Source organism: Aspergillus karnatakaensis, assembly GCF_047715665.1.
Source record: "Aspergillus karnatakaensis strain CBS 102800 unplaced genomic scaffold BJY04scaffold_48, whole genome shotgun sequence".
In the NCBI taxonomy this organism is placed as follows: Eukaryota; Fungi; Ascomycota; class Eurotiomycetes; order Eurotiales; family Aspergillaceae; genus Aspergillus; species Aspergillus karnatakaensis.
Window position 1 is genome coordinate 276,988 of NW_027395760.1, and position 9,875 is coordinate 286,862.

Below are 9,875 nucleotides of genomic sequence, written 5' to 3' on the forward strand. Positions count from 1 at the left end.
TTCCTTGTTGTGCATTTATTTCATAGTCCGCCGCATCTGGAGCCGCCCCTTTCTCAACTATGCCAATGGGGCAGGAGGTTTGTTTCCTGCATGGCCGCCCCATGATGTCGCTCCTTCCGCATGTTTTCTGATGGAGGGTGTTGCAAACGTGTTTGGCTAGAATTAGATCATTCATTGCGAGATTGGTGGCTGGTAGTTCAATGGGCGTCTGTACGGACTGTGAGTATGCAGTGGCTCGGCGACAGCCAAAGAACTTACTTGAACAGAAGAATATGTGGCTCTGGTTCATGCACCTCGTAATGTTCCCAGCCCAGACTCTTCTGCAGTATCAGCTGCTTAATCATTGAAGATGCATTGGAACACCTTGCTTACCTGTGTGATACCTAGAGCTCTCCATTCTTCTTCCCATAGTAATTTCAGTGTTCCTTTAGCGCTGTCGAAATAATCGGCGGGGATTTTTTTCAGCATATTTTTCGGCAGTTGAACATGACGATATTCGAAAAGGTCATCGGAGTATCTGCGCTCATTAGATTCCATCGTAGTGTGACAGCAATGTCACCCACCTCGCCGAGTAGTGAATTGAGTCGATGAATTCATCGAGGCGTTCGCGCTCGGATTCTAGCAAAGGGCGGGGTTTCTTGTTCCTCCGGCTAGGGTCGATCTCCATTTGGGCAATCGCTTGCGCTTAAGGCGCTGTCAGTCTCGGGGTAGGTGTCTTGTAGCGTCAAGTTGGTGCGGAAATAATTATCTAGGTTGAGTGAAAGTTAAATAGGTGTAATCGGTGATTGTTTATTTTTTGAAGGAGGGGCAGCTGCGCATCAGCAAGCGCAGTAGGAGCCCTTGAACAAGCAACGTCAGTTTGAAAATATGTCCCTAAAATGGCTCAGAGGTCTTAGGCCTTACCAGTGAGATTTCCGTGACTTGATTGTGATGTCGCGATACTACTGCCCATCGAGCTTATCACGCTGGAATGTTGTCACATCTCAAGCTCCAATCCGAAATTGCGGGCCGGGATTTGATCTTGGCGGGCTAAGCCTGTTTTTGGCAAATGTCTTGGAACTGCCCAGGTGCTCCGGCGGAACACATAGAAAGAGGGCACAGGTAGCATATAAAATATAAATTAGGTAGCATACAGCTTCTATTTCTCTACCACCCATAGGACAAAATGAGCAACCCAGTTATGACCCAGATATCGAATCCAATAGTTTTCTTTGACATTGCTCTTGGTGGTAGGTTTGCCCTTCTTCAATCATGATGCTTTCATCCCAATGGAGTTACTGTAGTCACACTGGCCAGGATTTGTAAATACTGGAAGACCTGTACCTCACCCAACACAACATATACTAATAACGTCCATGCCTGGCAGGTGAGCCCCTGGGCCGTGTGAAATTCGAGCTATTCGCAGACGTGACCCCAAGAACTGCTGAAAACTTTCGTCAGTTTTGTACCGGGGAGAGCAAAGGTCCCCAAGGCCGACCACAAGGCTACAAAGGTAGCAAATTCCATCGAGTAGTAAGTTCATTTCGCTTGTTCAGTCATCCAATCTGGCAGATGGCTGACCGCTCATGCCAGATCAAAGATTTTATGGTTCAAGGAGGGGACTTCGTTCAAGGAGATGGAACAGGCTCGTGTACCATCTATGGCACCCCAAAATTTGCAGATGAGAATTTCGATATCAGGCATGACCGGCCAGGTCTGCTAAGCATGGCTGTAAGCTTCGTGGATATAGGCCATTCGTTATGCAACTAACAGTCCCAGAACTCTGGTCCGAATACAAATGGATGTCAATTTTTCATTACAACAGCAGCGACTCCATTTCTGAATGGCAAGCACGTTGTTTTTGGCCAAGTCGTTGATGGAATGGACATTGTACGGATGATTGAAAATACCCGCACATTGAGAGACAAGCCTAACCAAGACGTTGCAATTATCCAATGTGGTGAAATGTAGAAGAAAAGCTTCTATATGTGATCAAATGAACTTGAATACACCCACCAAATATATGCGTCTTACAATGGACACTTAACTACAGTTTGAACTTGCTAAGATATTCAGACGCCAATTCTACGGCATCATCAACCTTATCAGGGTTAACACCGTTACCAATGGAAGTGGGACCCTTTCCCCCGGCTTTTCCACCGACTGCTCTTGAAACGGCAGCCGCCCATTCACTGGCGGATGCTCCCTGTTCATTCAATGCCTATCGAGATATAATAAAGCCGGTTAGATGTGGTGCAACTCTGTCAAGGTAACCAATGTGATGTAAGGACGTACCTTTGAGATGTAACAGCCATGGGCGACACGGCTGTCGCTGGCACTCGAGGCGAGAACGTAGACGGCCTTATCGGAAAGCTTAGTCTTCACGTAAGTCAGGGACTCACTGACAGCTTTGGAGTTCGCAGAAATAGGTAGTTTGGCGATGAGCCATGATTTCTGCGCATTTTCTGCTGCCTCGAAGTACGATGTTATGCTTTCGATGGCCTTCTTGGACTCGAGTTTCTGTTGCGCCTTCTGTTCATCAAGGATCCTCTTGTTTATCTGCGTGAAACGTTCACGGAACTTGGATTTCTGCAGAGCAGAGATCGAGAGCTGATTGAGCTCCACCTGTATCTGTTTTGCGCTTTGCTCCTTGGTCGGGCCTGAGGGCAAAGACTCCAGGTGGTCCAGTCGCTTCTCGAAGTCAGTCGCCACTCGCTGCACTTCATGCGCGTCTTCTCCGGTTACGGCGATGATGCGGCGAATGCCCTTAGCAATTCCACTTTCTTCTAAGACGACCAAATCCTTTATGTCACCTGTTTTCTGAACATGGGTCCCGCCGCAAAATTCGATACTAACATCTTCCCAACGCGGATCTTCGACGTTTTGGAGGATCTCATTGATGTCGGCACCAACAGAGACGACACGAACTGGGTCCGGGTAAGTCTCGCCAAAGACAGCCCTCACCCCCGCGATCTTTCGAGCTATCGAGAGGGGGACATCCTGAGAATACACCTGGCCGTTACGTCGAATGTATTGAGTTGACAGATCCTCTATTTTGGCCAAGTCAGCATCAGTGATGGGTGATTTGTGAGAAAAATCGAAACGCAGTTTCTCGGAAGAAACGAGCGAACCCTTCTGCTCAATCCCATCACCCAGGACTTCTCTCAAGGCAAAATTGAGAATGTGAGTTCCGGTGTGATTATTTCGGATCGGCCAGCGCCGAAGCTCGTCGTATTCAGAGATAACGGTGTCATCAACAGCAAAGGAGCCATATTTCATATAGCCGGTGTGCAGGACATAACCCGCATACAGCTGAACGTCAACCACGTCAAGCTCAGCTTGTCCGTCAATGATGATCCGTCCTGTGTCGTTTTCCTGCCCGCCCTGCTCGGCGTAAAAGTTGGTGCGATTGAGAATAATACCAATTTGCTCTGAATCAGGTATATCATTGGTGGACGAATGGAAGCTCTTCCCATGGTAAATTGCCTTGATTTGGGAGGTGATATTGCCTTTCTCAAACTTAGCACTGTCGTCTGTTTTGGGCACATTGTCCATCTTTTCGAGCTTCCCCAGGTCATGTACGTCCAATTTCAAAACACCAGTCGTCGCTTTCTTTTGACCTTTGCTAGCTTCCTTCGCCTTCGCGCGGGCTTCCTCAAACTCGCCATCGTCTATCTGGAGTCCACGCTCTTCGGCCATGATCTGTGTTAAATCGACTGGGAAGCCGAAGGTGTCATACAGTCTCCAAACGTCGGCACCGTGTAGTTTGAGGTTTCCGGTGGCCTTTGCTTGCTGAGCATACTGCTCAAACTGTCGTTCTCCACGGTCAAGCGTCTTGGCGAAAGATATTTCTTCCTCGTTTAATATCTCCATGACATCTTGTTGCTTTTGTTTTAACTCTGGGAACATGTCGCCAAGCTGAGCTACAACCGTCGGCACAATTTTCGAGAAGAAATTTCCAATCTCAACGTTGAAGTATTTTCGAGCGTAGCGTGCACCCCTGCGCAATACACGGCGAATGACATAACCACGGCCCTCGTTGTTTGGCATCACCCCGTCCGAGATCGCAAACATCAAAGTTCGAACGTGGTCTGCTATAACGCGGTACGCTGTGTCGATTCCGTCCGTATCATCAGCCCCAAAACGGCCCTCGTAAGCCCGCGCACCAGTGATGCTTTGAATTACCTCAAAGAGGGGTGTGAAGACATCGGTATCATAGTTAGACGATTTGTCCTGGAGGACAGACACGAGTCTTTCAAACCCCATCCCCGTATCGACGTGCTTGTTTGGTAATGAACGCAACGAGCCGTCCGTTTCACGATTGTACTGGATAAAGACGTTGTTCCAGATCTCGAGGACGTTCGGATCGTCCTGATTGACTAGGGACGCAGCGTTACGGCCACCGATACGATCGTAATGTATCTCGCTGCATGGACCACAGGGGCCTTGATCTCCCATCTCCCAGAAATTATCCTTCATGTTTCCGGGGAGAATATGGTCTTCAGGGACACCCACGGTCCTCCACAACTCTTTAGCTTCCAAGTCTGGCTCGAGGCCACCTTCTTTGTTACCTTCAAAATAAGTGACGTACAGACGACTAGAATCTAGACCATATACTTGCGTTAGCAGCTCCCAGGAATACTGGATGGCCTCTTTCTTGAAATAGTCGCCAAAACTCCAGTTGCCAAGCATCTCAAAGAACGTCTATAGAAAGCCATTAGCCGCACAATAGTGCAATCCCGGCTTGAATGACATTCTCACATGATGGTAGCTATCCTTCCCAACATCGTCCAAATCCTAGAAGGACGAGATTAGCCAGTGGCCAACAGTAAAGTGCTCAGGGTACGAACATTATGTTTTCCGCCTGCGCGGATGCACTAGAAGGGAGTTAGCCATGCTTTGTAGTTTATATGCCGTGGATACCAACTTTCTGAGAATTGACTGCGCTCTTCAGGTGGGCGAAATCCGAATTCGGATTCACTGTGCCCAGGAAAATGGACTTGAACTGATTCATGCCGGCATTTGTGAATAGCAGCGTGGGATCGGAGAGGGGAGCAACAGGAGACGAGGCGACTAGCATAGTATATATTGTTAGTGGATGGACATGCGACGCTGTATCATGTCTGTTCGCCCGGACTTACCGAATCTGTGGCCATGTTTCTGGAAATATTGAAGAAAGGTATCGCGGACCACCTTCGAAGTCCAAGGCGTGCCGGATTGCTGGTTCGTGGCCATGGTGAAAAGTTGTGCACTTCGGCTGAGTTGTGGGATGGCTGAGCGAGGGAAGATGTAAAAAATGTCGAATGTTCTAGTTTTCGGTCTGAGGGGTGAGGGGTGAGTCAAACTCCCGAGAGCCTTCGAGAACCTGGCTCCGAGCATCAAGCAAGACGCTCAGAAATGCTTCCATGCATGAGAACTCTTTTCAGAAGCTGAGGTAGTATGACACTGTGTTATTCTATCTTCGCGAAAAGTTCCTTCCTGCAAACATACTGTTGGAGGGATGGCGCAACAGTTCGAAGTTGCGGTTCTCGGGAAAAAGCGCCCCGCCGAGGGAGAGCTCGATGATCAACCTTTGGCCAAAAGGTTTGACCGTTTACAAATAGGTATGCAATAGGAATTAACATATCGGGCTTAAGAAATGAAAAACGTGCCTATGTTAACCTACAATTTTAGGCTCGTTGACCGCACTTCGCTTGCCTCCCAGCCGGCAGGAGATAGCAACACTAGTACCGAAGCTTTCTGAACAGAATGACGCGATGATGTTAGATGACACAAAAAGCAGAGTCTATGTTCATGATCTGGAAAGGGAATTGGCTGAGGTCGAGCGTCTCGACAGCCCATTGATAATCCTGCCTGGTCTTGAGGACAAACTTTCCATATCAAAAAGGATGATGGTCCCAGACTCTGCCCGTCAATGCAGCGAGATGGTCCTTTACAGGGAGCCCGAATCGCTGTCCATTCCAAAGGAAAGGGACCAGGTGCGGCGGGCAATCATAGAGACTCGAGAAAGGGCTCGATTGCGGCAATCGATGAATCAATTTGGTTTACAGGAATGTGCTGTACAGAAAAGGAAACAGCACGTTTCTGCGGGTGGGGGTGAAGCCTCTCAAATTAGTGGGTTCTTGGATGATAAGATGGATATTGATGTAGATGTTTAGGTGTGAGTATTGAGATGGGTTTCATAGCTTGCCAGCCTATGGAATGTTGTTGTTATCAGGCCGGATAGCACTTTCGGAAGTTCAGAACAAGTTAGCAGACAGTAGAGCCTATTACCTAGGCTGATGGACTTTAACAATGAGACGAGATCTCATTGGCTTATTAGCTTAATAGACATATAAATGTAGTATCTAGCCATACCCAGTTATATATAATGTATCATGGGCTGGATCAGTGGATGCCCTATACAAGGACTTGGTAATAATGTTGTTTTAATAAGTAATTAGGAGCTGTTTATTATATCGTGATTCAGCACTTTAATAGTGTCGACAGGACTTTAGATAGGTGTTGAAAAAAGCTTAATAAATGATTATTATCTTTACCTACTCCTTAATAATATATATATAAGTATCAACTATCTTACTATATACTTAGATAGGTAAATAAGTAGTTTAAAATTTTTACAATCTTTATTAAGATTTTTAACTAGTATTATAAAAACTTTTATAATCATTTAAAAATTATTATTATATCTAGTAATATGTTTCTAGACCTACTTAATAAAAATTTTATAAAAAATATTATAACATCTTTAATAAATATTTTTTATTTCTTATAAGATATTTCTATTTTAAATAACTAATAATAATTTAAATAGCTTACTAGCTAGGATAATATTTTTATAATAAATTTAAGTATATTAAAGTTAATTAAATTATAAAAATATTATATTGAAATTATAAAATAAAAGCAGGTTATAGGATATTTAAAAGTTAATTAATATTAAGAAAAAGGTAAGAATAACTATTTATAAGAAGGAAAATTAGTAAATAACTTGAGAAAAAACCTTAATAAATATTTTTTTATTACTAGTTAAACTAAATTTTAATTATATTAATTTTTATATTAAATAAAGAATCTTAAGAACGTAATTAAAATTTTTTTAAATAATAGATCAATATAATACCTAGATTGTTAGGCTATAAAAAAATTAAAATAAGTAACCAGATTAATATTACTAAAAATATATGATATTTTTTTTAATAAGTATAATTTCTTTATTAATAAAAAGTAAAAGCGTTTAATAACTTAAATTAAGATTATTTTACTTTAGTACAGCCTTTAATGAATTTTTTAAGTAGCTAGAAAAAATACTACTAGTATTTTTTTTAATTATTATAATTATTAATAACTTATGAAAGAGCTAAAAAAGCTAGGAAATCTAGTATAAATCTTAATTTATAATAATTGATATAATAATAATATTATAATATAAAAAATATAAGAAATATAAATATACTTTTATATTAAGGAGTTTCTTATATTCTAATATCTTTTTAAGAAAGTAAAAATTTTATTTATTATTTAAAAGCTTAAAGGACAAGCTTATAATAAATAAAAATTATATAAAAAAAGTTATTATAAGGTTTAAGCAACTAGTCTTAATTCTTAATTAACTTAAGACTTAAATATATAATGATTTTAAGAAATATATAAATATAGAAGAAAATATGAATAGTTTGTTTAATAAATTTAGAATAAAAAATTAATATAATCTTATAAAACTAGCTTATGAAACATTATTAATTATTTTAAGCCTTATGTTTCTTAAATATTTTATGATTTAATATTTTACAAATAAAATTAAACTAGTTTTTAAAACCTAATAAATGTTATAGAAGGATAGATCTTCTACTCCTTCCTAATCTTGGTAACCTTTTATAAGCTTATAATATTCAACTTAACTTATTTAATCCTTTTTTTAATAGCTATCTTATCTAACTAGTATTAAGATTAATTATAGTTAAGGTTAAGCTTAGTTAAAATAAGTAAAACTAAGTATTTTATATATAAAATACTTATAAAGTAATTTATATAAGTATATTATTATTTTTAAAGGTAACTCTAAATAATAATAATATATTAATTATAAAGAATAATTAAGATTAAATATACTAGTAATAAGTATTTTTAAATACTTTTTATATAAATTACTATCTTAACTACTATCTCTTATAATAATTTTTTATAATAGTTCTTAATAATTACTTTTTTAATTATTATTACTTATAATAACCCTAGTAGTAATTTTATATAATTTAAAGCTAATTTTAGCCCCTAATTTATTATTTAATAATTTACTTTTAAGATATACTAGTTTACTATCCTAAGATAATAACTATTATTTTATAATTATTATCCTTTCCTGCTAGTAGTCTTTTTTTAATAATAATCTTTTATTAATTATTATTTTTTAAGTTTCCTGTCCCTTTTTAACTATTATTTTTTTATAATTATAATCTTAACTAATTTATTATTTCTTCTTCCCTAGCTATTCTTACCTAGATAGCTATCCTTATTTCTGTCCTATAACCCTGCCTGGCTAGGTTCTTAATATTTTCCCCCTTTTTTATCTTTTATCTTAAGAAGTATAAGTAGTATAAGTTCTTATATTTTATATTAGTAGGTCTTCTTTTCTTTAATTTTTATAATAATTTAATATGCCCTAAGTTGCTAAGATTTTAAAGGCTAAATATCCTTACTATAATAAATTTATGGTCTAAGCTAACTTTATTAAGGGAGAGGGTGCCCCTATTAATAACCTTTATAAGTATTATACCCTTGCTAGCTTGCTTTATATTATAAGCTTGGCTACTAAGAACTATATATAGTATATATAATTTAGTTATAAATATAAAAAGTAATTTTACAGTAAGCAAGATTAAAATAAAATAAAATAGAATAATAACAAATTCTTTATTAAATTAGATACTATTAAGAAGGAGCTAGAGAGAGTAATAGCAAAGATTAAATAATTATATTATATAAAGAAATATAATAAAGAGTATAGTATAAAAATATTAGCTTATAATAATACCCTTCTTAAGTAGCTTAAGAAGAAGGGTTTATTAATTACTAAGGATTACTAAGAGCTAGAGTACTTTATTAATAAGTATAAGGCTATCTAGCTTACTATTACTTTAGACTTAACTAGTCTAAATTAGATAATTAAGTCTTTAATATTTTAGTAAAATATAAACTTTTTTATTTTTAAGATCCTTAGTAGTACTTTTAAATCTTTATTCAGTAATTTATTAAGTTCTTAATAGATTCCTAGGTATTTTTAGAGATATTATATTTCTTTTATTTTACTAGGTATTAAGTTTTACTACTAACTTATTTATAAGTTAAAATTTTTTTAACTTTATATTTTACTTTATCTATATTTTCAATTTTTATATATTTAGTAAGTTTAGTATTAATAGATACTAGTTTTAATAATAAAATATAAAAAACTAGGTTTATATATTTTATAAAAGCTAGTAATTTTAGTTATTTAGTTACTAATTAACTAGTTCTAGTTATTTCTTAATTTTAAATAGTCCTAAGTAGATATAATCTAGCTTTATACTTAATTACTTAATTTTGATATTTTATTATAAGAGAAAGATTTTTTTCTTTTTTTTTAGATCTAGTCCTATAGATCTTTTTTTTATTATAATAAGTTACTATTTATATATTAATAAATTCTAAGTCCCTTATTAATTATAATTAGATTATTTTCAAGTTATTTATAAAAAGATTAGCCTTTTCTATTACTAGTTCTTTTTATAATAGTTCCTTATATATATTTAAGTAATAATTATAATTAGCTTTAAAAGGTATCATACTTATTATACTATATATTAAGTTATTATATATAAACTAGGCTATTAGTAAGTTATCTTTCTAATTATCTT

General features: G+C 37.2%; 4 protein-coding genes across 4 annotated transcripts; 2 read left to right on the forward strand and 2 right to left on the reverse strand.

Moving 5' to 3' along the window:
• Nucleotides 1–171: 171 nt before the first annotated feature.
• On the reverse strand, nucleotides 172–667 carry BJY04DRAFT_221401 (cyclin-dependent protein kinase regulatory subunit CKS1; the record flags this gene model as incomplete). Its single annotated transcript, XM_073717107.1, has 4 exons — nucleotides 172–208; nucleotides 259–320; nucleotides 373–517; nucleotides 564–667. The coding sequence occupies 4 exons, from the start codon at nucleotides 665–667 to the stop codon at nucleotides 172–174; spliced, it is 348 nt and encodes a 115-aa protein (XP_073568071.1).
• Nucleotides 668–1,139: 472 nt separating this feature from the next.
• On the forward strand, nucleotides 1,140–2,087 carry cyp3 (putative peptidyl-prolyl cis-trans isomerase). Its single transcript, XM_073708239.1, has 4 exons — nucleotides 1,140–1,229; nucleotides 1,367–1,512; nucleotides 1,573–1,710; nucleotides 1,759–2,087. The coding sequence occupies exons 1-4, from the start codon at nucleotides 1,166–1,168 to the stop codon at nucleotides 1,948–1,950; spliced, it is 540 nt and encodes a 179-aa protein (XP_073568072.1). The 5' UTR covers nucleotides 1,140–1,165; the 3' UTR covers nucleotides 1,951–2,087.
• A 136-nt stretch (nucleotides 2,088–2,223) lies between these two features.
• BJY04DRAFT_221403 (alanine--tRNA ligase) lies at nucleotides 2,224–5,214 on the reverse strand (the record flags this gene model as incomplete). The annotated part of the gene is made up of 5 exons (XM_073717108.1): nucleotides 2,224–4,683; nucleotides 4,741–4,776; nucleotides 4,830–4,856; nucleotides 4,907–5,052; nucleotides 5,121–5,214. 5 exons carry the CDS (start codon nucleotides 5,212–5,214, stop codon nucleotides 2,224–2,226), a joined length of 2,763 nt encoding a protein of 920 aa, XP_073568073.1.
• A 135-nt stretch (nucleotides 5,215–5,349) lies between these two features.
• Nucleotides 5,350–6,425, forward strand: BJY04DRAFT_115662 (uncharacterized protein). Its single transcript, XM_073708240.1, has 2 exons — nucleotides 5,350–5,582; nucleotides 5,653–6,425. The coding sequence occupies exons 1-2, from the start codon at nucleotides 5,480–5,482 to the stop codon at nucleotides 6,135–6,137; spliced, it is 588 nt and encodes a 195-aa protein (XP_073568074.1). The 5' UTR covers nucleotides 5,350–5,479; the 3' UTR covers nucleotides 6,138–6,425.
• Nucleotides 6,426–9,875: the final 3,450 nt, after the last annotated feature.

Coding starts and splice junctions, on each gene's coding strand:
- cyp3 (XM_073708239.1), top strand. CDS start 1,166: ATGAGCAACCCAGTTATGACCCAGATATCGAATCCAATAGTTTTCTTT. Junction 1,230..1,366: donor CTTTGACATTGCTCTTGGTG/GTAGGTTTGCCC, acceptor CATGCCTGGCAG/GTGAGCCCCTGGGCCGTGTG. Junction 1,513..1,572: donor GTAGCAAATTCCATCGAGTA/GTAAGTTCATTT, acceptor CGCTCATGCCAG/ATCAAAGATTTTATGGTTCA.
- BJY04DRAFT_115662 (XM_073708240.1), top strand. CDS start 5,480: ATGGCGCAACAGTTCGAAGTTGCGGTTCTCGGGAAAAAGCGCCCCGCC. Junction 5,583..5,652: donor GTTTGACCGTTTACAAATAG/GTATGCAATAGG, acceptor CTACAATTTTAG/GCTCGTTGACCGCACTTCGC.